Raw genomic sequence first — 27,550 nt, forward strand, 5'->3', positions numbered from 1 at the left:
ACCAACTTATGAATAGCATGGCTGTACTGCAGGCCATTGCCATGTATAAAGGAACATGAAAAAAAAATTAAGCCTATATATTTTGAGTGACACTTAGCTATCACTCAAACTGTAATTGGTATAATGCTCAAGTTTTATCTAAAACTTTAAAGTTATATCACTTTACCACCTAAATTCTTAATTTTAGGAGAGAGATACCTCAAACAGTGTAGTTTTTGCCTACAAAGAAATAAAACAATAGTCAACTGTCTTGCATTTTGTGCTAAAATAAAGATTAAACATATAATTTCTGCAATTCTTTTTTGGCATAACTTCATTATTTCCTATGTCGGAAACCTCCCAAGTGGAAAGCATCCCAGCGACCTCTGGAAGGCAGCGAGGCCTGTCAGCGCAGCATCTTGCTTTATGCCCACAGGATTAAGAGGATCAGGGTTTAAGCCCTGTGTCAACTCACATAACGATTTCCTTCCGTGTCTGCTCCAGCATCATGTACTGTGTCCACTCCTGCTGAGTCTCATATGTCTTAGACTGATCCACGATCTTTTGGAACATTGTCCTCTTCCTAAAAAACACACCAGTTTGTTAAAGGAGCGCATCTTTGAATAAGGCGACACCTGGCCTTCTAATGCTGGCTGTTTTAAACAAAGGCTTATTAAAACAACGTAATTAACAAAACAAGGTTAAAAATAAAACTAAGACCTGGGAGTGAAGACCTAGCTTCTAACCCAGACTCTACCACGGATTTGTTATGTGATTGTAGCAAATCTTCCCCCTGGATCTCAGATTCCCCACGTGTGCAAGAGGCAGGCATCTCCACCTCACAGAGTTGTAGTGAGACTTGATGTATCTGTAGGACAAGTGTGGTGCCTGGCACACAGTGCATACTAAATCAACTAGGACTACAGTGTTTGTTATCATTAGAATCATCGTTATTCTTAAAACGAGAAGAAACACCAACTTGAAATACAAGGCGAGGTCTGTAGCAATGATCGCGATGTCCATCATGTGGATTGCATGCTCGTGCTGCCTGCGATTGAGGTTTTGAAAGATATTCAGGTTCTAAAAAAAAAAAAAACCAAAACCCACAGGAGGGATGTGAGAAGTAATGCTGGCAGTAAAGTCACCCAACTACCGAAGGCCACCCCACGCGATGGGAAGGGCGGCCCAGGCCAAGGCCTGGCCGCGCGCGGGCTTCTTGCGAGAGGAGGGCCCTGCGCAGGCCCCACACCAGTGCAGAGGACCCTCACCCTACCTCATCTCTCAGCAGTGTTTTGCCAAACTCCAAGTGGTGTCTTTCCAAGATGGAGGACCCATGGAGCTTGGCCAGTGGGTTCTGAGATCTGAACGCAAGAGAAAGAGAGAGACACAGAGAGAGAGGGAATCACCTTGGAACGGCTGAGATGACGGTTAAAGACATCATACAGTCCTTTCACCTCCTAATTCTGCAAGCAGAGAGGCTGAAGTCCAGGAATAAGAAAGAACTTGTCACACAGTGAGACAGTGGGAAATAGGACTAGTTGTCAGGGGCTTTGACCCTGAGGCTTTAGCTTTCTCTAGGACTGATTCTGGGCCTCTTTGCAGTCATGGGCTCCCTAGAAAGCCTGTTGAATAGAATGGACCCTTATCCCCAGAAAAAGACACAAACACACACATGGCGCCACATGCAGTTTTAGAGATTTACGCATCCATCCCTGTAGCCATCCATGGATGGGCCAAACTTTGAAGCTCACCAAGCCCCGGGTCCTCTATACCTGAGTCTTAGGGGAGGCCAGTGAATCCCCACAAGCAGTACATTTATTCATGTCTTTATTCGGTAAATATTTGTTGAGCATTTATTATGTGCCAAGCACAGAGATCAGAACTTAGTTTCCCATGGGGTAAAATGTAAGCTCAGTCTACCTTGGAGCAGCAGGCAAGAAAGGAGAAGACTCAGAGAGGATGTTCTAGGGCTTGTTAATGACTTATAGTCAGTTGGCCCCGGGCAGAGCCTCAGTTCCTCACTTATAATACAGGGATAACACTTGTCCCTGCTCTGCCAAGGCCCCAAGGTGGTCATGAGGGTCCACTGAGACCATGGTTCAAGGACTCTGCTTCCGAGGCTGTCTGGAATATCAGTTCTGTGAAGCCAGCGACCGAGTCTGGGTTGCTCACCAGGGTACCTCTTTTGCCCAGCCTAGGGCCTACCACACAGATATTAGGAGCATTATATACACAAGGTGAATAAATGAACCATTATCAGTTACAAGTATCTTGGCTTAAATTAATTCAACAGGCAGGAAGGGAAGGGGCAGAGTGAGAGAATATAATATATTAGTTTCCTGTTGCTGCCATAACAAATTACCACAGGCTTTATGGCTTAAAACAATAAAGATTTATTATCTTACAGCTCTGGAGTCCAGACATCTAAAATGTGTCTGCAGAGCTGCCTTCCTTCTGGAGGTTCTAGGGGAGAATCTGTGTCCTTGCCTTTTCTAACTTCCAGAGGCCCCCTATATTCCTTGGCTTGTGGCCGATCCTACACCACCTTCAAAGCCAACAGTTTAACATCTTGTATCTTCTCAGATCTCCCACCTCCTTCTTATAAGGACCCTTCTGACTGTGGGGCCCACCCAGACAACCCAAGATAATCCCAGTCCAAGATTTCTCAAGATCCTCAACTTAATCGCATCTACAAGGTTTCTCCTGAAAGTCAGGCAGCATATTCCCAGGCTCCAGGCATTGGGATGTGGACATATTTGAACACCATTATTCTAGCACAGGTTTACACCCAGATCCAAAGGGCAGGAGGAAGCAGGAAGCTGTGGGCAGCAGGACTTCCCCTTGGCCAGTGAGTCTGTCTGAGGGTCATTCAGCTCTGGGTAGTAAATCCCGGAAGCAGGAGGTAGAGAGGAGGGCCAGTAAGGGGTGACTCACTTCATCTGGTAGAGGTTGTTGGTACCTCTGTGGTCAATGTCATGGCAGAAGGCAGCAGTGACCATGGCCAAGGCCTCCAGGTCCGTGAAGTATCGCTTCAGCTTTCCAGTCTAGAAAGGCAATCAGAGATGCCACTCAGTCCTTTCTTGGGAGGGTTGGAAGCGGGGCTGACAGGGCAGGTGTGAGGGAGATAGCCTGGAGCTTGGAAATATAGGTCTGATCTTGGCTGTACACCTGGAGCCACAGGGTGACCAGATGTTTGCTGGGACTGAGGGCTTTTTCTGGGATGAAACTTTCTGTGCTGGAAAGGGACAGTCCCAAGCCAACAAGGATGGTTGGTCACCTTACTGTCGAGTGACCTTAGCTGTTCCCATCTCCTGCCGGGCTTCAGTATCTCAATCTGCACACTGAAGGTAGAGGGCATTGGACTAGATGACTGTTGAGAAACTTGTAGCGCTTGGGTTTTAGGATTTAGAGGATTTGTGAACATGGCCAGACTGGTAAAGCAAACTTTCCAAACCTGGTCTGCTGGTTTAAGTACAGACCAGAAGAAGGTTTCCGTGAGCCTCCTTCAGATACTTAACTCCTTGTTTACACTGGGTATTGAAGTAAAGGGCGGAAAAAGCCCTGGGGAGGTGATGCAGACTCTGTGACTCTATGAAATAAATCAAGTCTAAGCGGTGTGTTTTTCACTTTCAGTGGCAGCTTGGCTGGAATTCCTGCCTCTAGGCTGTAGTGGTCTGACCCGACCAATCCAGCCAAGGAATGAGCATGAGGAGGCTAGGTCAGGGCAGAGGTTTGCGTCAAACGTGGTTGGGAAAACACTTTTAAGTAAAGTGTAAGAACTCCAAACCCTCTGAGTCAAAAAGCCTGACACATATACACAAAGGCTATGTCCATTCAAGGAGACCGTGGCCCTGTTCATAAGTGAAAGATCAAAAACAACCCCCCTGGTCCAACAATAGGGGGCTGAGTAAAGAAATGATGGTATATGTTTAAACAATACAGAATAGAATGAGGCCATACAGTGAGATCATGGGTAAGCCTTGAAAACATTATGCTAAGTGAAAAAAAGTCACAGAAGGGCAAATACTCTATGAGTCTACTTATGTGAGGTATCTAAGTAATCAGATTCACAGAGACTGAAAAAAGAATGGTGATCACCGGGGCTGCGGTCGGGGGAAATGGAGAGTTGCATAATGTTGCTGTTTAATGGGGACAGGGTGTCTGTTGGGGAGGATGAAAAAGTTCTAGAGGTGGTGAGTAGTGATGGTTGCACAACACTGCAAACATACTTAGCGCCACTACACTGTACACCTACAAATGGTTAAAATGGTCAGTTTTAGGTTATGGATATTAAACCCAAATAAAATGTGTATGTAAAGAATGCGATTAATAGTTATATGTTTTCAAATTTTAAAAAAAGCATATTACATACTATTATTTAATTGGTTATAAACAAAATAAATGGTGTGTGTGTGTGTGTTTGAATAATTACATTTCGATGTTTCTAGAAGGAAATTTGGAAGTAGTTGTACCGCCGCCGTGGTTTTCTCCAAACATTGGACTGAGGGTGGGAGTAGAATGCAACTTTCTTTCACTTTTTATTTTATATACTTCTCCCTTCTTGGAATTCATGTATGCAAAGCGTGGGCTCCTTTTGCATATTTTTAAAAAAGCATTAGACAAAAAAAAAAAAAAAAAAAAAAAAGCGAACGCCTCTGCTGCCTGGGGAGCTGCACGAGGTGGTCTGGTGTGCGGGAGCCCCCAGCCTCCCGCGGCCCCGCCCCGGCCCCGCCCCCGTACCACCAGCAAGGAGAACATGGTCTGCCCCACGTTGAAGCCGTGCCGCCAGTTGTGGTAGGTGATTCTGCGGTAGCCCTTACTCAGGGAGTACATGAACCGCACCAGGGTCTGTAAACACACGCACATTCGTGAGGCAGCACGCGCGGCACCAGGGTCTCAGGGCCCTGCCTGCCGAGTCCCAGGCGCTCCAACCCGACCCTGGACCAGAAGTGGGAGCTAGGGATAGATGCGGTAAGGCTGTGAGAGCACTTTGCAAACTGCTAGACACGGTGACAATGGACGTAATTATGAAACAAGGATAAATGGGAGTTGCTCCATTTACTCCACAAATGAGTTTCATCAGTGATTCCCAAACTGTGCCCCAGAGAGCTACCGCCGTGGGAGAAGCTAACAGGAGATGTATATAGGGAAACTGAAGCAGCATTTAAATCAGTGGTTCTCAAACTTGAATGCGAGTCAGAATCATCCTGGGAGGGGCACAGCGGGGTTGGGGGGGGGGCGTGTTAAAGCAGTTCCTGACGCATTACAGCTGAGGGTGTGTGTGTGTGTGTGTGTGTATGCACAGCAGCAAGAGACATCTGCATTTCTGATCCATTCTCTGGTGATGCTGATGTGGTTGGGGCAACACGTTGAGAACTGCAGCTTTAATCAAAGAACTCTGGGAAATTCTGTGCATAATACACCCCCCCTCCACCTCCACCTTCTCTATCCCCACCCTCCTAGATTCACAGCACATGGTAAGAAATCTTGCAGGGGAAAAAGTTCTGCTTAAATTGATTTAACCCACATTTCCCACTGTGTTTGACTGTTAGGACCGTTTTGTGCATCCCATTTATCTACAGCCTTCAGAACTTGGTGCCTCAGAACCCATCTTGAAAAACACCACAGTTCAGAGGAACCATGTGTCTCTTTTCTGATAAACGACTCATCTGTGCAACATGACTAATGCTTTAAATCCTAAAAGCTGAGGGTACATTCTTTTTAAGGCAGTTTACAGATTGAGTTTTATATATATATATAAAAAAAAAAAGCAAGCAAGAAAGAAAAAGGGAAATCAAAGAGGTTTGTTTCGACCTCACCTCCTGAGGAATATGAAATTTATCCACGACTTTGAGTTCATAATACATCTGTATTCCACATTTCACCAGCTCCAGTTCAGTCAGGGGCAAGTCGCTGAAGTGGAATTTATTAATTTCATATCTCTCTGCATCTGGCAGCTCTCCTTGCTGTGTAAGACATGGAGCTGAGTGAGTAGGGCACATGAAAAGTTCCTGGGTCTCCCCCATCTCACCAGCTCTGTCCCCGTCCCGGGTCTGCTGGAGGGACCAGGGCAGAGTGGCAAGGGTCATGATTTCCAGAGATACTCCCCACCCCTACTGCTGCCGTGCATGCTTGGGGCGCGCCCTGCACTCATTACAGGCCAAGACCAGTGCCACCCAGCTCACCAGGATCTCAGCCAGTTCCTCTTCCTCGCATTCCCAAGGCTCCTTCCCATACACCTCTCTGGTTTTCTGCCAGGGCCCAAAATACCAGAGAAAAAAAAATTAGTTTACTACATCTAAAGGCTAAATATGTCTCCACTTCTCCACTTCTTTTTTTCTTCTTCCTCCAATTCTTGCAACAGAGCCACCAACTCAGAGAGGCTGCCATTCAATAATTATCGATGAGCAAATTCAAGGTCATGGGCTTTGGAGCCATGGAGACATACATGCAAATTCGAGCTTTGCCACTTACTGGCAGTGTTATTTCATTCCTCAGATCCTCCATTTCCTCATCTGTAAAATGAGGGTAATAAAAGTACTGAACTGGTGTATTACATTGGATTCTGCAAAGTCATTTAAAAACATATGCAACTAAATTAAATAATGCATGTAAATCACTTAGAGCAGTGCATGGCCCATAGTAAGCCCTAGAACTAAAAAACGTTGTTGATATTCTTGTTGTTGTTGTTACTGACTGGGGGTCAGGAGACCTTGCTCATTTTCCTAGCTCTTCCTCTCACTTACTGTGTGACTTGAAGCAAGCGCATTCCCTCTCTGGGCCTATTTCCCCATGTACCAGAGGAGGGGGGAAATCTGAAAGCAATAACATGTGTCAGATTTCTTGACCTAGAGCCCAGGCTATTAATTTTTAACTGGTTCACTGAGGCTATGCCTCCACAGAGTCTACATATCCATTATTTGGCTAAAATCATGGACTGAGACAAGGAAACTGTGAGTCACATCATCCAAACTGGATATTTTCTCCTTTGAATTTTTCAGTTATTAGGATCAAAATGATCAGATCTGTTGTGATATCCTCCCAGCTTAAGACATGCCCTCTGAGACCACTGCCTTGTGTTGTTACAACTTGTATGGTCTATTAGCTGAAGTCATGGGAGCTTAGCTGGGCATCATAGCCAAATCCATTTGGCTAATTTAATTTACTTCTAAAACCTTGATCTCTTTGAGACCAAAATCCCAGGAATGATGAGTCACTGAGTCTCACAAATCTTTGAAAGCATGTCATCCAATTTCCTACCCCAGGTAGGACTCTTCTCTGTAGCATTCCTTGTATATGATCATCCAGCATGTGCTTGGATACCTCTCATGATGGGGTGCTCATTCCTTCCTGAGGCAGCCCTCTCGTAAGAGTGACAGAAAATTTGCTTATTATCCTGATAAAGTTGAAGTGAAACCTCTTTAACAAGCTTGGTGATATGGGAACAAGTTACCTATCCCTTCTGGGCCTCAGTTTCTTCATCTCTACAATGGGGATAAATACCCGTATTCCGCCCACCTTATCGGGCTATTGCAGGCATCCTAAATGTGAAATTACCTTATACACTGTGAAGTGATGAAACTTTTGAGGGCTTCCTACCAACATCTAACCCCCTCTGAACTATTTCTTTGCTCAGAAAGACTGAGCCTTCTAAATGAGCTGACCTCGTGGAGGGAGGCTCTGAGAAACTGACCATTGCCCATTGGTCTGTCACATAGAGCTTCCTCTCAGAGTTGGCACTGGGATTGGTGACTCTCTAGTACCAAGTTAACCCTGAGCACAGAGAGACATGGAGTTTCTACAGCTGTTCAGCCAAGGTCTGGTCCTAAGGGTGAGGTGATCCTGCAAGGGACAGCTGTGTCCAGGTCACACAGAGCAACCATTTCTAGAGTAGAAACAAGAAAAAATAAATAAAAACACTACCCACCAGGATTTGCTGGATTTCTTCATTGTCACACTTCACGTGATATTTGACCATGTCTTGAAAAATATCCTTCCTGTTTTCAAGTCTGTTCATTGACTCATAAGTGTCAGGATTTAAGACAGACCAGCCCAGGAATTGAGCCAAAGACTGAAAGGAAAGGAAGAATCAGAGGCAGAATCTCCAGGTCTGATACTGCCTCTGTAACTGAGGGCAAGACTCTGTAAGCCTCCATCTTCTCAGCTATAAAATGGGTTTGATTAGCCATGTGCCCTCCTCAAAGAGATGCTGTGAGGACAAGATAAAATAACAGACAGGAATGCACTTGGAATAAAGCTCTAACACACACAGAGCATAGTTCTTATGCACAGTAACTTCACAGAAAGGGAATGGGATGGGTGTATGTAGGAACAGGGTATAAGCAAACCCTGTAATTTCTGCTGTGAACCTGAACCTTCTTTAAAAGGTAAAGTTTATTAATTTTTTTAAAGTGGAATATAGATTTCTCTGACAACACGTGGAAGTGAGCACAAAGAGAATAAATGTTGAGTCATGAAGGCATCTACAAGGTGAGCTCCCACCCTTCCACAGGTTAGGGCAGCAACGCACCAGGGCCCTACCACACGGCCCTGGAAGCCAAGTCTGGCTCTGAATCCTCACGGCCAGAGGCCTCATCACAAACCTCACCTCCATAAGGGTCTCATCCATTTCATCAAAGGGTTTCCCATCTTTGCGATTGTAAAACGTGGCCACCCCAACAATTTCCTCCTTCTTGTTCACGATTGGCATAGAAAGGACATTTTTTATCATCCATCCAGACTCATCCAGAGGCTCTTTCTGCAAGAGGAGAGCCAGAATAAGTTTGTTCGGGTACCAGGCTGCAGGGGCAGCTGCGATGGATTCTACATTGTGCATCACGACCCTGATTGGCTGAGGGGGGTGGCAGGAGGTTAGACTTCATTGGATTTTGCATGGTTTCAGTCACCAAAAGCCACGAGCAGGTTGCTCATCAGATGGCAATGCTGTTTACATCCCCAAGCTGTCAGGGCCATATGTGCCAGGCAGTAAGCTGTGGGCTGAGGATTTAATGATGGACACAAACAGTCCAGGGAGGCAGTGTTTCCATTTCAGACATAGGAGCCAACTGCAGAGGACTGACTTAAAAGAGGCCATGATGGTGACGCTTATAACTCTGAACTAATCAACAACATATAACCTGCACCTTTTGCCTTTTGACCTGCCTTTCTGTGTCCCTTTTGTGGCTTTTTTTTTTTTAAGTAACTGCTAACTTTTTTTAAAAAGTTGAAGTATAGTTGATTTGAATGTTGTGTTATTTTCAGATGTACAGCAAAATGATTTGTTTATATGTATATATATATGTATATATGCATATATGTATTTGATAATATGTGTGTGTGTGTGTGTGTGTATATATATATATTCTTTTTCAGATTCTTTTCCATTATAGGTTATTGCAAGCTATTGATACAGTTCCCTGTGCTGTACAGTAGGTCCTTGTCGGCACTTTTCCTTTTGGCATGTCATTTTATCTCCGTGGGCCTCAATTTGCTCATCTATAGATGGGGACAGTAGTAAGAATATGTGCTTCATGGAACAAATGAGGATATAGAGGTGAAATTTCTTGATCGATCATAAGGTACTTTTTGTGTGTGATTTTCCATCTGTCTGCACCTTACTTTCACCGTTTATAAAATGGCATAACTAGACTAGGTAATTTCTGGACTCTTTTCCCACTGATTCATTAAAGATTTATCAAATATTTTACTATGTACCAGAACCTGAGCTAGAAGCTGGAGAACCCAAGGCAAATGAGGCACGGGTGTTGTCCTCAGGCTGCTCCCCATCTGGAAGGTAGACAGGCAGTTACAGTGCAGGTGGGAAGTTCTCTAAGGTACTGTGAGAGCCTGAGGACGGAGGGAAGTCAAGGAAGGCTTCCTGGAGTTGGAGAGCCTTCCAGCTCACGAGTTCCAAGAAGGTGGTGAGATGATAATTATTATTTGGGTAACACTGAACTCAGCACCTGGTAGGAGAGTGGCTCCAGAAGGATGTAGAATATGGTCCAAAGAACACAGGGCTGTCACCGGGAGACTTGAGTCTCAAGGCCTGCCTCCCCTACCACTCTGTACCTAATCTTTGGGGAGCTGGGGAATCCCTTCCCTCTGAAACTGCAATTCATCATATGGCTTGGGTAAAGACTAAGTTCTCTGGTGATTCTAATCACATTAGCAACGCCCAGCAACAGTTTGGGCTTGGCCCATTCATGTGGTCACAGTCACAACACAAGATGCACAGTTTTACCCTTGGAAGTTCGTTTGCTCTAAGGTCTTTCATAATGTTCTTTAAGGAGTAAAGGAAAAAAAATCCTTAATTTGGCTGAGTCATTCTTATTTCCCTCTCAATTACCTCCAGATTGCTCATGATTTGCTTTTTGTACACCTCACATGCTAACTTCAGCAAATATTGACAGGGCACCTTAGTGGAAGATGTCAAGAAAGATAAGACCCAACCCTTGACCAAAGAAAGCTGATATTTTGCCAAGAGGAATTGATCTAAAAGACAAGGAAGGATCATAAAAGATGAGGTAAGGGAAATATAGTAAGAAAGGCAAACTCCTTGCCATGGCTTTCCAGGCAGTGTGTGATCTGGCCTCTGTCTACCTCTCTACGATTTCCTCCGGCCACTGTCCTGCCCAGTCTCACTGGTGCGCTCTAGTTCCTTCCAACAAGCCGCCCTCTCTTTCCTGCAGTCCTCTCTCCTTTCTTTACTGCCCAAAGTCTCAGGGACACGTTCCTTGAGTCCTCCCAGATTAATCTCTCCCCTGAGAGATTCCTTCTTCTGTCCCTCTTGCTCTTTTCCTGACCAGCACTCCATGTGCCTCTCTCCCCATATGATCATGAACTCCCTGAAGACAAAGACCACGCCTATCTGGTCCTCCACTGGAGCCAGTGTTGGCACTGTGCCAATGCCTGACCCAGAGCGTGCCCTCCACAAACAACTTTTAAAAAGCCAAACAAACAATATCAAATGGAATACTAAACAATATTCCATGGTAATCCTAAGGAGATAGAAATGATATTCAGCCAGGGGAAACAGAATAAAACTTCATAGAAGCTTCATAGCTTTTGAGGTTGTCATCGAAGGGCAGAGGGATTTCAGCAAGAGATGGTGGTTAGGGAGAGAACAGTATAAGCAAAGGTCCAGTATAACAGAAAGCAAAGAGTGTAAACCTTAAAATCAAATGGGACCTTGGAATTTACCAAAGTAACTCCTTTGCCACTTCCATGGGCACATGGCTTTTTTCCCACTTACATTTTCATTTTGTTGAGACTGCTTCCCAGTAAAGTAGGTGGATTCTAATGTATTCTAATCCTCTTTGGGGGAAAAATATCATGTGACTGAGAAACCATATAAAAAGTAACTTACCTGAAATGCAAAAAAGTCCTCTGCAGGTGCATTCATGATGTTGCAAATCTGAAAGCCGTGAAGAGGAATAATGGAATTATGATTAGACTTGATAAATCGAGTACCCATTGAGGGCACTGGGTGTGCTGTTTTCATAAATATCACGTCCTTCCTTGCCCAAAGCATTCACATTCTTTTCATCAGGTAGACATGCTCAAAATGGTTTTGAATTATTAACTGAGGCTACTGAACAGGAAAGCTACCTTATAAACATGACCTTTTACCATTTGCCTCACTTCTGAGTCATTTCCATGCATTGAAAAACTTAAGGCTACAATTTGTCATTATTAATAGCTATATAGTATCCTGTTTTCTTGGCCCCCTTTTATTGAGTATCTGGGTATGTCCAGTTTTTCCAAATTAATATAAATAATGCTACTCTGAGCATCTTCAAATCAATTACATTAGTTTGTTTTGTTAGGAAGGAGTTTTTCCTTGTGGTATAAACTTCAAAGTAGAAATAAAAGGTGCTGTAGCTTTGGTTATATATTGCATGATTCCTCTCCTGAAGACTGGACCAGTTTACCCTACCCTGCAGATGGCACTCATCTGATCCCTCCAGAGCCTTGCCCCTGGGGCTGCTGCATACAGTTGTGTAGTACGTGGACTGCACAAAGGCATCTGGCTGAGGGGATGAGTGGGAGTTGAAACCCAGCCTGTTCTTGACTTGTAGAACAGTGGCCCTAGCCTTTTCTTTCATCCATCAAGAAGGGGCGCTTTCTTCTAGCTCTCAAAAAGGTGCCATATGAGCTTGCAGTGACCCTGCCTATCCCAGTAGACCTGACTATCCTGTGGCCTCAGAGGGTGAGCGGTCCCTACTCCTGTTCAAGACTGCCCACCCACTGTACCATCCCTCTGGCCTTTCCTCGGCCAATTCCACCAATTGCTACTGTTCTCTCCTGATCTCTGACCTCCCTGAGGGCTTGTCCCCCTCAGCCCAAGGGCATGCTTGATTCTCTCCCAGCCTCAAAAATGAAATCCTCCCTTGACTTAACATGGTCTTCATAGTAACCATCCAGGCTTTCTCCTTCATTACCTACCTTCTTATTACCCATCCACACCTCAGCAGACCACACGCCAGTTTCTGCCTCCACTTCACCGTGAAACCTGCCCTCATCAGGGCCGCTGATGACCTAACTGCCAAACCCAGTGGGGGTTTTCAGCTTTTATCTCATCGGGTCACTTTTGCTGCATTTGATATTCTCTCTCCTTGTTGAAACTTTCTACTTCCTTGGCATCCATGACACTACCCTCTCCTGGGTCCCCAGACACCTCCGAACCCTTCTTCTGTTTCTCCTTCACATATTCTTCTTTATCTACCCAATCTTTAAATGCTGGCAATATTCCAATATTCTACCCTGAGTCCCTCTCACTCTTCCTGGAGACTTCATCCACACTCACGGCTTCAAGTGCCACTGCCACTAGGTGCAAAGTGGTCAAGGACCAGATAGGACAGTGTCTGTGTGGCAGTCAGTACAAATCTCCATCTCCATCCCTCCTCTCCCTCCACAGCATCAGAGTCATCTCTTCAGCTACTTGCTGGACATTTGCTCCTGAGAAACTCTCTGTCTCACCTTGTCCAAAACTGACCTCAGCATCTTACACCCAAACCTGGTGGCAGCACTATCCATCCAGTCTGGGAGCCTGAAACTGGCTTGGGCTGCTCTCCCTCGCCCTCTCTGCTCGCAGTCAATCACAAAGCCCTCTCGGGATTAGATCTGAGCCCTGGCCTCCCTCTCTCCAGCTCATCTCCGTCAGAGTCCTGTGAGTGTTAAATGAGCAAATGTATTTGCTGCCTGGCTCACCATGAGCACTCTGCGCCTGTTAGCAATGAAGACAGTATTCTTTGCTGCCTCTGCCTTTGTTGAGATGCTCTTTTGTTTGTAACGACACGCTTTTCACTCTGCTTCTAGTCTTAGTCCCTTCAGACCTATTTTCCAGAGAGCTTTCAGAGTTATCTTTCTAAAACGAAGATTCACTGTGCCAATTTCCTGCTTAAAAACTCAACACCTATAGATTTTAAAGTCCCTCCCCCTTGACCTAGAACCCAAAGCTACTGTGATCTGGCCCCTCCCTCCCTCTCAAGCCTCATCTCTTGCCACCTTCCTGGCTCAAACCTAATATTCTAGCAACACTGAACTGCACACACCATGTTGCTTCAAACCTCCAAGCCTGTGCTGTTTGCCTGTGTGGTTCTCTCCACCTGGAATCCTGCTCCTACCTGCCTAACCCCTGTTTATCTTGAAACTCAACTCACACTAATGCACTCTGGAAAGTCAAGGCCAGTTTAGATGTCGCATTACTTTGTGTTCCTAGAATATACCAGGTATATCTCTAGTACGGCATTATCACATTGTAGCATTACTATCTGTTTGTAAAGACGACTCCCCATTTAATTGTAAGCGTCAGAACAGAAACTGTCTGATTCATCTATCTTTGCATCCCCAAAGCCAACCACAGGTCCTGGCACATAAAAAATGCTCAGTAAATAAACTTCTTGCTATGTGAGCATCATTACATAGTGTGTGCCGGCCACAGAGGTGCGCAGGTTCACATATGGGGGTGATGTGCAGCTGACAGACATGACCCTTCTCTCTGGGGCAGGGGATGCTGTCACTCTACCCTTGACCCTGAGTGGGCAGGGCATGGTGGGAGATAGAGCACTTGAGTTCTGCTGTGTGGCTGGAAATGTGGTGGGGATGGGCGGCCGGAAGTGGCAACTGCGTCTCTGGGATGAGAGGCTGGGACTTTGTCCCTGAGATTTTTGTAAGTATCTTTCTATCTGAGGATTCTTTCTCTTTGTATTTCATATTTCCTCAAACGTCAGTTCTCTGTGCATCCCCTTGGACCAACCATCGAGGGCACTGTATTACTTACCAGGCCATTTTGGGCAACGTAAGTGGGGAGACCGCTCACCAAAGCCCAGTGGTCAGGAGGTGGATTCCTGCAAAGGCCAAAGTTCAGTGGTAACTTTTGATATATGGACAGCTGGACTAAAAACTTGAAACTGGGTCTTACCCTATCTCTCCTCTCTGGTGGCTCTGATCATCCACTTACTATACCTGACCAAACCCAAAATCTTGACTAAGGCATCTTAATGTCCAAATTTAGACACTGAGAAAAAAATGATAAATCAATTTTATTGATTTCACACCAAGTCTGGCTGTCTTAAAAAAGAGACAGAATTCATCCAACAGATTGTTACTGGCTGCTGAATAAAAATAGATACCATCATTTTCCTCCATTGAACTTACATAGAGAGAGTTAGCTTAATACCATGTGTAATGGGGGAAAACCCACCTACGGTGCGCTCCTACCACACGCCAAGCACTAAGTTAAGTGCTTTACATACTTACTGATCCCTCACATCAGTATCACAATTTTGGGCATTATTATTTTTCACATGTTTATTGTGAAAAAAGTGTACACACGGCAAAATGCGTTAAAAACGTCATCAATCATTTGAAAGTGAACACCTATGAAACCACCTCACGTGGAGAACAACCTTGTTGGCACCTTGAGGTCTCTGACCTGCCCCTCCCGCTCACGACCTTCCCCGGTACCCCAAAAGTAACCACTGTTCTGACATTATGACAATGACATTCTTGCTTTTCTGTGGAGTTTTATCCCCTGGTTTCCTATACCCTGTTTCTGCTGTTTTTCAACTGCATTTAGGGTGGAATCATTCATTGTACACATATTATTATCATTTGACTTCTATTTCATGTTGCTGTAATTCATTCAGTTTATTAACTTACAGGTTTCCTGTGTAAGACTGCACGTAAATTGTTCATTCAGCTGTGGATGGACATCCCCCTCAGTCCGGGGCTAATATAAGCATTGCTGCTTCTAACAGTCTGGCGTACGCGTGCTCTCAGTTCAGTACGGTATTTCTCGGAGTAGAAATACTGGGTCATAAGATATGCCTATCTTCAACTAGATAAGGCCAAACTGTTTTCTCAGGTGGTCGTGCCAATTTACACTCCATCAGTCGTATATTAGGGTTTCCTCTGCTCCACATCTCTGTCAATAGTTAGTATTTTCAGACATTAAAAGAATTATTTTTAGAAGATTAAGGAAGTTCTCTATGGAGATAATTCTGTTACGTTTCTGTTAATATGGTAGATTGTATTGATTGACTTTTCTAATGTTAACCCTGCATTCCTGGAATAAACCCAATTGGGTCTTGATGTATAATCTTTTTTAGTCATTATTTGCTAAAATTTTGTTTAGAATATTTGCATCTATGTTGAAGCTTGGTCTGAATTTTCCTTTTTTCATACACAGCCCTTATTGGGGTTTGTTATCAAGTTTATACTAGACACTTTTTCTATTCTCTTGGATAATTTGTTTGAGAATCGCATTATTTCTTCCTTAAATATTTAGTAGAACTCACCCCTGAAGGCATCCGGGTCTGGAGTGTCTTTTGGGAAAGGTTTAGATTTATGTTATTATTATTATAAGACTATTGTGGTTTTCTGTTTCTTTTTGATTTATATTTGGTAAGTTTTATTTTTGTAGGAATTTGCCTGTTTCACCCAGATTTAAAATATTTTGGCATAATATCCTCTTACTCTCTTGTTAATGTCTGTGTCATTGTAGTTATGCCCCTTTTCATTCCTGAAATAGCTGATTTGATTTTCTATTTTTCTTGTTCAGTCTTGCCAGAAATTCATCAATTTGATAGTCTGTTCAAGGAACCAACTTTCGGCATTTTTTCTTTTTTTCTTTTTTTTTTTTTTTAGTATTTCATTAATTTCTGGGCTTATCTTTATTATTTTTAAGGTTTATTTATCTGCTTGTTTGTTGTTAGTTTTTGGAGACAACATAGTGGATAGCTTCTGTCTGCTCCTCCAGATCCTCTCTCCAACCTGCTCCTCCCTGTCCTACGGAGCCATTCTATGTGGACTCCATCAACAGGGTGCCTGGCCTTCTGGTTGAGTTTAGCCTGATGTGGAGACTTGGCCAAAGCCAGAGGAAGATAGAACAGTGACGTCAGGTTATTTATCTCCCTGGCTTCCCCCTGGCATGGTTGCTCTGGGCTCGCTGTGTCTCTTGACCTAAGGGCAGTGCTTGTCTCAAGGTGCCCTGCTCTACATGACTCTTCCTCCTTCCAAGTTCTACAAATTCCCTTTGGGCCCAGGAGTGCTTGCAGCAATATCACTACTAGCATATTCTCTTGTAGATTGCTTCAGTCACACCTCTGTAATTCATCGCTTTGTAAATAAACCCGCCTTGAATTATCCTAATTTGAGTGTGACACCTATTATCGGTTAAGACCCTTGACTGATACAGGTGGGTACATAGTTTTGTTACTTTTTTACCTTTTATTCTTTTCTAATATGAATATTTAAGACTGTAAATTTCACCTTAAGCATGACTTCACTGCATCACATTCGTTTGGCTCTGATACGTAGTATTTTCAGTTCAGAATATATCATAATTTCCACTGATTTCTTCTTTTACCCATAGGCTACTTGGAAATGTATTCCTTTTTTTTCAGAAGAATAGTTTACAGTTTCCAAGCTTATGAAGATTTTTATAACTAGCTTCTGGTTATTAGCTTCTAGCATATTTTCAGTGTGACCAGAGAACATTTCTGTGTGATTTCAACTGTGTGAAACGTGTTGTGGTTTGCTTTATGGCCCATTATATTACCAATTATTGTAAACGCACATGTGCGCTTAGGAAGTCTGAGTGTTCTAGAGTTTGGGGAATAAGGCACTGTATATTTGTTAGATAGTTTGTTAATTGTCTTCTTCAATATTTCTCTATTCACAGTTTGTTATAGTCAGCTCTGTCGATTAACAAACATGAAGTTGTCTATATATTTTTATATTTGTCAGGTTTTGCTTTTTTTTTTTTTTTTTGAGGTCACATTGTTACGCATAGGCACATTTAGAATTGTAATTTCTTCCTGGGATATCAAGTTGAATTGACCCCTTTATCATTAAGAAGTGACTGTATTTATCTTACTAATGCACTTTGACAGGTATTTTTGAATGATAGTGGTTATATTAGTTTTCCCTTGGTTAGCATTTGCGTGGTATATCTTCGTTTTAAATTTTACTTTCAGTCTCTCTGTATTCTTATCGTTTTGATAGGTCTCTTGTAAACAGGATATAGGGTACTTCATCGTACATAGCTGGGAACTTATCAGTTCTTGGAAGAACTATTTCTTATATGCAACGGAGTAAGATAATATGCTCCCAATTAATCTGTAAGTCAGTGCCCTTTGAACTTACAATTATTACTTTATTAATAGCAACAGAGCTCTTTTAGTATTTAGATAAAGGGTTTTTAAAATCATATTTCATACCTTTTTCTTGTCTTTTTGTGCCAGAGTAACTTTTACTGCTTCATAGTATAATCTCTTTAAGTTACTTACATGAATTTATATTAGATTCAATGTGGCTACAACCACCTTTTAGAAGGCAGCAAGGTGCTTGTTATCAGAGGCTGGAAGGATGTGATGCTTGGTAAGAAGTGGTGAAACTTGGGGGAAAACTGTGACCTGTGATGACTTAGAACACAGATAATGAGTTTGATAAACTGGTGCCTCTAGAGAAGTGGTTAGAAAACAGAATGGGTGCAGAGTATGCATTTCACAAGGTTAAAAAAAAGAGAGAGAGCGAGCGAGATGAGCGTAGGAAAGACTCAGTCTTTGTGCAAACAGGAATGAACAGAGAGCGCCCAGAAACTCAGGAGCTTGAAGCACCTTCCCATCCCCAACCAGTACAAGATAAACCAGCTTGTGAACTGGGTTATGTAAGTGACAGGATTGTCACAATTGTCTGGCAATCGTTGTGGCCTCTCACACCCGCTGTTTAAGGATTAAGATGACATGCAGTAAAAGCCCTTCATTTGGACCAGATAGCTCCAGGAAAAGACACTAAAGGTGTGGCTCTCTCACAGAGACTGAGGCCTCAAGGAGTCTGCTGTTCCCTTGGGAAAGAGAGCCAAGCCTCCGACAGAACTGGGGGGTGGCTCTTGGCACCCAGAGAGCATTCACATTGATAACCAGCCGACTAAGTTTTGGGGAGTGCGCTACTGACCAAAACCATACGAGCCTATACTAAAAACCTTCTTGACTATTAGAATCTTAAAATGGACTTTGAGCCCCCACCACCTGCAGGTGGGTTGGAGGCCTTGCCTTCTGAGAGTTCTTGCCTTTCCATTATCCTCTTGGGCACAGAAGGAGACCTTAGAGAGCTGATCTCACTTTCCTAGAGGACCCCATGCTCTGAGGCCGCCGCCGTCACCTCTCAAGCTAGCCCACGTTCTGCGTATGGAGTGTGTGTCTCCTAGGCCTGTCGCTCGCTCTGGCCTTCTGAGAGGACTTACACTCTGTCTGTGGAGTGCTCATCTCTCTGAATAAATCTACTTTCACTCAAAAAAAAAAAAAAAAGACATTAGAGAATAAGCTTTCTTTGGGTCTGAATCAAGTTTTTGGCCAACTTTCTGCTTTTGCTTCACCCTGTGCCTTGGGCTCTGTATGTGCCTGCATAGAAAACCATTGAAAAGACCTGATCAGATCCCGTGCTCTGACTCCACAGAGAGGCTCAGACAGGCCGCTTATTAACACTAGACCTGGGACTTAAATTCACAGTGACTGACTCAGAATCCAGCCTCATTTCCCAACCTGCGTGGTCTTTCCACCCTTCCACACCGCCTTCTTTCTGCTCTCCCTGCCTCTGCACATGTGGCTTTGTTGGGTTTGGTTAGCATTGACCTTGGAATGAATATCTTATGGACATTGATCACCTGCCTGCAAGTCTACATGTTTTGAGAAGGAACTTACGGGATGACTTTAATGTCTTCTTTGCCATGGAGGATGTAGTCGATGACCTTGTAAAAGTTGATTTCCTAGGCAAAAGAGAAGAAACATGTACCTTCAGAGCAGAAGTGTATCCATGAGACAGGCTTTGTTGTTTTCCACGTACCCGTGGTTTTCCAGAAGCGCCAGCCTGACACTCTAAGGGCATGTCTGGCTGCCTCAGGAGCTCACTGTCCTCAGCTCACTCTCAGGATTCAGTGTGCTCCACCTTGGAACTGCTCACAGTGGCCAGGCAGGGGCTGGGATCTGGGGCTGGAAAGAGGGATAGGCAGTGTTCTGAGGGGACCTGAGGATTGAGTACAAGGAGGAAGAGAGAGACACTGCTGCTGGAGTCTAGGGAGAGAGGGAGGTGGAAGGAGGCTCTGGTCCCATTTAGAATCATCATCAACCCAACCATCCTCCATGTGGGTGAGTTCCATGGTCACGGTCCCCTTTCTCCTTCACACAGCTGCTCTCTCTGCTGTGTCAGCTTTTCCAGACCTGCCTTCCCAATCATGCCTCATGCTTCCCAATTCACTTCCCACCTCCTCCATCCCTCCCACCTCCTTGCACCATTAAAACCCCCATTCTCTTAAAATAGATCTGTTCCCCTACACGACTTCCTAACATGGGCTTGGATACTGGCAGGTGGCTCCTATTCCCTAGCTGTCCAGAGAAAAATCCATGACCTTATTGAAACGTCTGAACACCTAAGTGTGATGGGCAGGTTAGCAATCATTTTACAAAAAGGAAAACTGAGACCCAGAGAGAGGAAAGGACTCACTTATAGTAAGACAATGAGCCAGGACCAGAGTGTAGGCCCTTGACTCCTGTGCCCGGAGCTCTTTCTGTTGTGGCACTTAAGGTTAATAAAATAGCCTAAATTAGTGTTTCACTTTGCATCACTCTCACCTAGAACAGGGCTACTCAAAGTGTGGTCCCTGGTCTGCTACCCATCTGCAATTTGTTACTATTCCATGACAAGACAAAAATAGACATTGACAGTCAGCATTAAGAAACCTTTGTAACAATTTGAGTTAGGTTAGGTCTGTTGAAACTAATGATAATTTTTAAAAGGACTTAAATTTTGTGTTTCTAAAAATTTTTTTTCAGTAATAGACTTTTATCACATTTTGAAAACTAACAGTCTAAAATGAATTAGAAGTTTAAAAACAAATGGTTCCTTTACTGCAGATGTTTTGAAAGAACTGCCCTAGAGATTTAAATGTAGATTACCTGCGCCACACCCAGGTCTCCTGACTCAGAACTTCCACAAAGAGGAATTCCTGATCTAGTCAAAGCTATCTGCAAGTCCATCTGGTTGACCAGCCATCGTGACCTTCAGGCTCATGAGGGAGAGAGAGGCTCTGCTCCCCACAGCCCAGTGTTGGCAGCAGCTACAGACGCCAGAGCAGCTCCCGTGGCATCGGCTGCTGCGGGGTGGGTAGGAGCTCCCCGGAGCAGGAGGCATCCAAGGGGAGACTAGGTGAGCCCCACCACAGGTTGAATGGAGCTAGGAATAGATCTAGAGTAAAGCTCATGCGGTAACAAAGCCTAAGGATATATTCCCAAATGTGGGTAAAAACATTGTTTTCCCTGTCTAGGAGTCTCAGCCAGACTGCTTTAAAAAGCCTGGAGACAGCTGAGGTCCATCACTAGGAGATGGTTGAGCATCCTGAGTGCCTGCACATAGTGGACACTTAGTATGCTTTCAGAGTGACTAGCTGTATCTGTGCTGATAGGGAAAGATGCCAAAACATAGTCATATCGAAAAAGTAAGGCACAAAACAGAATTATCGCATTTGTCAAGGGTGGTGGAGGAATATGACTATATATCCAAGAATATCTGGATATCCATAGACATTCTCAGAAAGATACACTGCTCACAGTGGCTGCCTCAGGGCAGGCTGGATTTCTGTGCTGGACCTTTTTGTATGGTGTGAGCTTTCCTCTGTGCTCATGTATTACTTTTTCAATAAACATAAACACATTGTGCTAAAAATATTTTTAAACAATGAAGTTGTACCCTATCGGTGGTTCTGGAAAGCAAAGGTGGCTCCGATATCTGCTGGGACTTGGATAGATCTGAGTTTCCACCCGGGAGCAGGAGATGGCCTTCTTGCATCTGTCCTCAGAGCCTGGGCTGTTCACTGATCCCCCAGGCAGGCTGTGGGCCCCCTGGGCCTGGCAGACTGCCCTACCCAGGGGTCTCCACAAGACTCCTCTAGAAAGGTGAGAAATGAACTTTTTTTTTTTTTTGAAACCCACAGGAGAATCAGTTTGCTTTCACATAAAGGAACAAAAGGATCAGTGTGCTTTCGGTAAACAGAACTTTTTCCATGCACTGTAGCTCAACCAAGTTGCATTCAAGGCCATATTCATGTAGGAATTCACCAGCCTTTGCAAAGTCAACACCAAGCCATCAATGAGCACCTCTGTCACCTTGCACCTGAGCAGCTGACACTGTAACACAGGGTCTTTGAAAGAGCTAAGTAGAGCCAGAGCCAAATCATCCTGCATGGAAATATACCAGTTTTAAAAGAAGTGCTATTTTTTGTTTTTTTCCATGAAGCCTACTTAGCCTCATAACTTTTTCATAATTAAAACACACACAATGTTTTATTTTTAAAAGAAGATGAAGTGAGGTAGAGCTGTTGTTGGGGAGCTTCAGACCCAAGATTTGGGGAGTTTAATTGGTCAAAATCCAGACAAAAACTGTATTTCTAATGTGAATGTTGCAGATAAAGTGTGAGAGTGATGTTAGAAGGCCAAAGAGAATATTAAGAAGCGTGATTGTAATGGCAATTACCAGAGAGAAAAGCATCCTGGGTTTGAATTTGTGCAAATGATTTGTCCCCTTCGAACCTCAATCTCCTCTACTGTCAAATGGGGGTCATGAGGGTACCTCTGTCATAAACTGATGAGAAGAGTAAATGACATAATCCAGGTGCAGTGCCCGGCAGATAGTGACACCTGGTCCAGGTCACCTTGGTTGTTGGAGAGCCTTCTGTATGTCCGTGTGATTCACTTTGGTTACATCCTGACTAGGCCAGCTTGATTGCCCAGGCATTACAGACGAGGAAGGTGAGGCTCAGGGAGGTGCCCCAGGCCACACAGCGCGCTGGTGGAGCAGGGGTCTGAACTCAAGCTTTCTCCCTTCAAGCCCACACTCTTTCCAGAAGGTCCATTTTTGTCCAGTCCTGTCCTGCTGTATCTGAGACCCAGCTCAGGCCTATGTGTCTTCCTCACCAGCTGTGCCCTAAACTTGGAGCTGCCCCTGGAGATGAGTTCAGTGACAGTGCCCCATGGCTGGGGAAATGGAGGCACCAAGGGGTTATTTGACCAAGCTCACCCTGCAGATTAGCAACCCGCTAGGACCAAAGTTTTTTGTCTTCTGGCCTTTTGCATCACAACCTAATGTCTCCTGCTCTTGCAAGGGCTGAGCCCTTACTACCTAAGATGGAGGAGAGTTTGGGGAAAGAAAAGTCTTAACTGTGGATGTGCTAGTCACTGCAGTGAAACCAAAGCTTCTTGAATTGACCAGACGATGGGCAGCTCTTCGTGGGCTGGTGCTCAATGAGAAAATATCCTCTTCAGACCAATCTTGAAGATTGGGGTGCTCGGGGTGAAGTGCCAGATAAGTTAGAGGCTGATATTTGTCTGGCTGTCCTGGAGGTGGAGATGTCCTCTGACCTCAGGGCTCAGCTCAGAGAGCTGAACATTAAAGCAGCCCAGGGAAGTGAAGCTAATTGAAGTTGGTGGTCTCTGAAAGCTATGATGATCTCTATTCTAGTTCCTCAACTTCTAAATTCCCAGGAGAAACAAGTCTGGCTCATATGTGAATTGGAGAAAAAGCTCAGTAGAAACATGTTGACCAAGCCCACACGAAAAGCTGTACTTAAAAAGGAAAGGTGTCCCCACAGAGTTTTCTGCCAGCAGCACATGATGTAATCCTTGAAGACTCAGTCTTTCCAAATGACATCATGGAATTATGTGTGTGGGCTTGAAACCGGACAGCAGCAAGTTGTAAAGGTCATTTTGGATAAAACATAGCAGAGAATGTAGATTCCAAGGCTGAAATCTTTTCTGGTGCACATGTGAAGCTCACAGGCCAGGGTGTTAATTCTGATTTTCCAGAGCCTGAATTAAGATTAAATAAAGTCTATCACACACTCACACACACACAAACACACACACACAAGCACACACACATGCCACCCTTTATTTTGGGTAGGATTAGTGTTGGCTGGGGGAATCAGGCCTCCTAGAAGAAATTCATATACCATTTCAGATAGGCTAAAAGGTTTTGTTTTAGACTAAAACTCAATCCAGGGCATGACTCTGCAGCTTATTTATTCTGTGTGGCCTTGGCTAAAGTCATTTGGTCATTCTGCAGGTTCTATAGGCCATGTGAGTGCCAGGTCTGTTTACCCTGCTTCATCTTTACACCCCCACATGTTTCATTTCAGCTCCTGTTTATGCCTCATTTTTAAAATGCAACAATGATTTGAGACCAGAAGTCACAAACTCAAATGCCAAGAGAGACCTGATAGAAATATAAATGAGAGGAGGAGGCCAGGGGTATGCAAGAGGGAGTGGTGGGGACTGTGGCAAACTAGAGGGCTCAGGCCACATTCCAAGGAGGCAGCTGCTACTGAGCTTAATTAAATTTACCCTGAGGGACTGTGCGCCCAATTTTGATTAATCTTTCACCTTTTCAAAAGAAACTGCGAATCTAGATATTTATGGGAAATATCTTGATTTTTAAGTATGAAGCTACCAATTCAAAAATTTCAGTAAGTAAACACAAAAAAGAAGAAAAAATTTAAAACCTATGCAGCCAACAGACTTATCTATTGGCTGGAATTGACTTTCTGGCTCCCAATTTGTACATTCTAGATTAGGTATTAAGATTATTTACATCTATTTGTTTGCAGTTCTCCTGCTGGGTGAATCCTTCAGCAGGCTGCTTGATCTTTGTAGAACTCTTTCCTCATCTGTGGAATGAGAATATTTATTCCTTCTTTGTCAACCACATCAGGTTATTGTGAAACTCCAGTGAGATTTTAAAACACCTTGCAAATTACAATGCTTGGGCAACTGTAAAGAATTATCATAATTTCAAGGCAGACAACCCAACCCAGAGAAGATAAATACCTAAGTGAAAAAAGAAACTTCAACAGGGTCTACCGTACCTTACATCTGCACTTTATTAAACACTTGATTATATTGGACAGGCCAGAGAAAGACCTACCCTTCCATCCGGAGTCCTGGGACCAGAGTAGGGTGGAGCCTCCCCCATCAGGACTGGCCACACATCAAAAAACTCCTACGGATGAGAAAAACAATAATTATGTGTCTTGAAAGTAGATCAAAAAAAGGAGATTAAGAGAAGGTGAGAAGACCCGACTGTATGAGTCATCTACCACTGAAATTTGGAAGATGGGACGAGCTCAGTGACACCTAAGCTTGGAAGGGCTGCAAGATTCACTAGAGTTAGGGGATATCAATCATGTCGTGCTTTGAGATACATCAATAGCATCAGAACTGGGTCTGTCTAATCATTAACCAAGAAATGGGAGCTAGGTTGGAACACCTTCATGCCCCCCATGCGGTGAGATATGAGAGAGAAAATCAGGTCTCTATGGCTAAGAAATTTACCTTAAGTACATGCAAAGCATGTGATCAAAAGTTTAACTAAAACAATGTTTCTTCCAGCATCATTTATAGTAGTGAAGAATTGGAAAAAACCTAAGTGTCCAATAAGAGGGGATTTATTAAATCACTTATGATACATCTAGTAACGATGATATTACAGATGTGTATGTGTTGATTAAAATGATGTCTGTGGTACACTGATGATTGGCAAGTGTGAGGTAACAAAAATATATATATCACGTGACCCCCGTGTTTAACTATACATAGAAAATGCACTCAAAGAATTCACAACAAAGCATTAACAACTGGTTTTCTCTGTGGGATTGGAATGAGATTATACTTTATTTAGCAATAAAATTTACTGCTTTTGTCATCAGGAGAAAAAAAATTTTTTTTCCAAATAAGAAAGAAAGAAAAATCCATGGTGCCAAATATGGACAGCTAGACCCCTATCTGGGATCCATGAAGAAAAGATGACACCTGTAAGACAATTGGCAAACACAGGGGCAGGGAGAAGAGAGAAAAGGGCCAGGAAAGGCTCTGCGTGGTCACATGGCCCCAGGAGAAGAAACAGACAGGACGCCACACAGGCCCTTCCTCGCTACTTCACTGGTTTTCCTACTGCACACACAGCTGCACAGCTTATGTTGGACCAAACCTGGGCCTGCAGAGGAGGCCGCTGCCCTCTGGTGCCCTCTCTGTTCATTCATCTGCTGATACTTAGGGACAGTGATCCATGAGCTCTAGATTATTGTGGGGAGGATGCCAAGCCTCCTACTCCTCGACCTCTCGTTTGTTTGGACATGTTTGTCGCGGTGGCTTGCCTGCTCTGATATCATCCAGAGAGCAAGCAAAAGGGAGTCCGTGTGAAATTCGGATTTCACGTCCTCACCCTTCTGCCCAGCTAGGCTCCTCTTCTTGACTAACAACAACAGGAGGCAATTCAATTCTGAGTGGAAATGGGACCTGGGGACCTACCTAAGCTCCACAACATGATTTCTGCTAGACAGGGAGAAATGGGCAAGGCATAGTTTGTGCCCTGGAGGAATTTACTGTCTCATGGAGGAGGCAATTAGACCTTCGAGTAGCTATAGTAAGGTAGATGGAGTGAGAACCAGAACAGTAATAAAACGGGAGCACAGATGTTAGAGGAGACCAGAGAAGGACACCATCAGGGTCAAACACTGAGTGGCTCTGAAGATCGTCCCAAGGAGAATCAGATGTTGTTCACAAAGTGTTGGGTGGACTGTGGAGCGTGTTCATACCTGCCTTCCTCTGTCTTAATCTCTCTCTCTCTTTTTAAAAAGGTTTTTTGAGATATAATTCACATACCACATTATTCACCCAGTTTAAGCATACAGTTCAGTGGCTTTTTAGTGACCTTTTTCATAATGTCAATAGTTCAGGGAAGAGCTTAGCTCCCTGGGGCAAAGAGCAGTGGGGCAGAGGGAGGAGGGTAGGTTCTTAGGGTGATTGTAGGCAGCCCAGCCCACTTCTAATTGCTAGACTGTTCCACCTACTGGGGATGACTAAGTCAGAATAGTCTTACTTAAGTGTGACTTTCCCTTTTGAGGGAGAATTCTAAAAAAAAAAGAGAGCAGAACGCTGCAGCACAGAGCTGTGCTCGGATCCTTTAAGGTGCAAACTGGGCACCTTAAAATGGAGTCTTTTGAATTCAACCACTTAGAAAAAACACTCTGATTAAAAAAATAAAAACAATCATTCGTATGAATTCATTTGCTGCTTTCTGAAGGCGTATAGCAGTATTTGGCAGAATGTTTTATTCAAGACTGTGCAAAGATCAAATGGATGGCTGCACTAGAACCAGAGGTTCCTTAAAATCAGTATATGGCTCACCTGCACCAGAATCACTTAGAGAGATATTTTAAAGGCAAAAATCAGAATAATAAACCCATGAGTATATGGAAATCTGGTATACAACAAAATGGCATATCAAAATTATGGCATTTCAAAACAGTGGAGAAAGGGTAGACTATTCTTTAAATGGGGAATTATGAGGGGGCATAAAATGTACCCCTCCCTGACACCATATGTATTAATAATTTCAAGATGAGTAAAAGATGAAAATATATTCATCAAAACACGTCAGATTATTTCAGATTATAATACTGAGGTTGAGGAAGACTTTCTTAAAATTCAAAACACAGAAACCATAAAAGAAAATTTAAATCTTCTGTATGATGCAAGATGCCATAAACAAAGTTAAAATATAATTCATAGAAAGGGAAAATATGGTTGCAACCTATGTGACAGATATATAATCTTTATCATATATAAGGCACTCCTATACTTTAATAAGAAATAAAGAATTCAGTTTTAAAGGTAGAAAAATATAGCTGGCAATACATGGAAGAAGAAAAATTAAATCACAAACAAACATATAAAATAGATTTACGCTCATCTGTAATCAGTGAAAAAAGATTTAGTAAAAAGAACAATAACATTTTTGTCCATTTAAGTAGGAAAAATTACAAGATTTATGATACCCAGAATTGGCAGGAGTTTGAGCCAATGGAACTCTCATGCAATAAGTAAGAGTGTAAAATGGTATAGCCTTTAGAAGGAAAATTTTGGGAAAGCAAAATAAAATTTTGTTGTAGAAATTACACTTCCACAGCTTTCCCAAAATTCAAAACTTACACTTATCAAAACATAAGAGAATGAGAGCTCAG

At 43.5% G+C, this 27,550-nt stretch overlaps 1 protein-coding gene across 4 annotated transcripts in view; it reads right to left on the bottom strand.

Annotated features, from left to right (window-relative positions):
* PDE6A (phosphodiesterase 6A) overlaps positions 1–27,550 on the bottom strand; it is a 57,037-nt gene that overhangs the window by 17,372 nt on the left and 12,115 nt on the right. For all 4 annotated transcript variants that reach the window (XM_010956107.3, XM_010956104.3, XM_010956105.3 and 1 more), the window contains 13 exons: positions 24,454–24,528; positions 19,185–19,249; positions 14,261–14,327; positions 11,345–11,392; positions 8,588–8,737; positions 7,907–8,050; positions 6,165–6,230; positions 5,799–5,945; positions 4,720–4,827; positions 2,914–3,023; positions 1,253–1,340; positions 959–1,059; positions 455–562 (listed from right to left, as the gene is read on the bottom strand). In XM_010956107.3, the coding sequence (XP_010954409.1) occupies positions 455–562; positions 959–1,059; positions 1,253–1,340; positions 2,914–3,023; positions 4,720–4,827; positions 5,799–5,945; positions 6,165–6,230; positions 7,907–8,050; positions 8,588–8,737; positions 11,345–11,392; positions 14,261–14,327; positions 19,185–19,249; positions 24,454–24,528 (1,277 nt within the window). The remainder of the gene's footprint in view (positions 1–454; positions 563–958; positions 1,060–1,252; positions 1,341–2,913; positions 3,024–4,719; positions 4,828–5,798; positions 5,946–6,164; positions 6,231–7,906; positions 8,051–8,587; positions 8,738–11,344; positions 11,393–14,260; positions 14,328–19,184; positions 19,250–24,453; positions 24,529–27,550) is intronic.

The sequence above is a fragment of the Camelus bactrianus genome, chromosome 3, assembly GCF_048773025.1.
Source record: "Camelus bactrianus isolate YW-2024 breed Bactrian camel chromosome 3, ASM4877302v1, whole genome shotgun sequence".
Taxonomy (NCBI): domain Eukaryota; kingdom Metazoa; phylum Chordata; class Mammalia; order Artiodactyla; family Camelidae; genus Camelus; species Camelus bactrianus.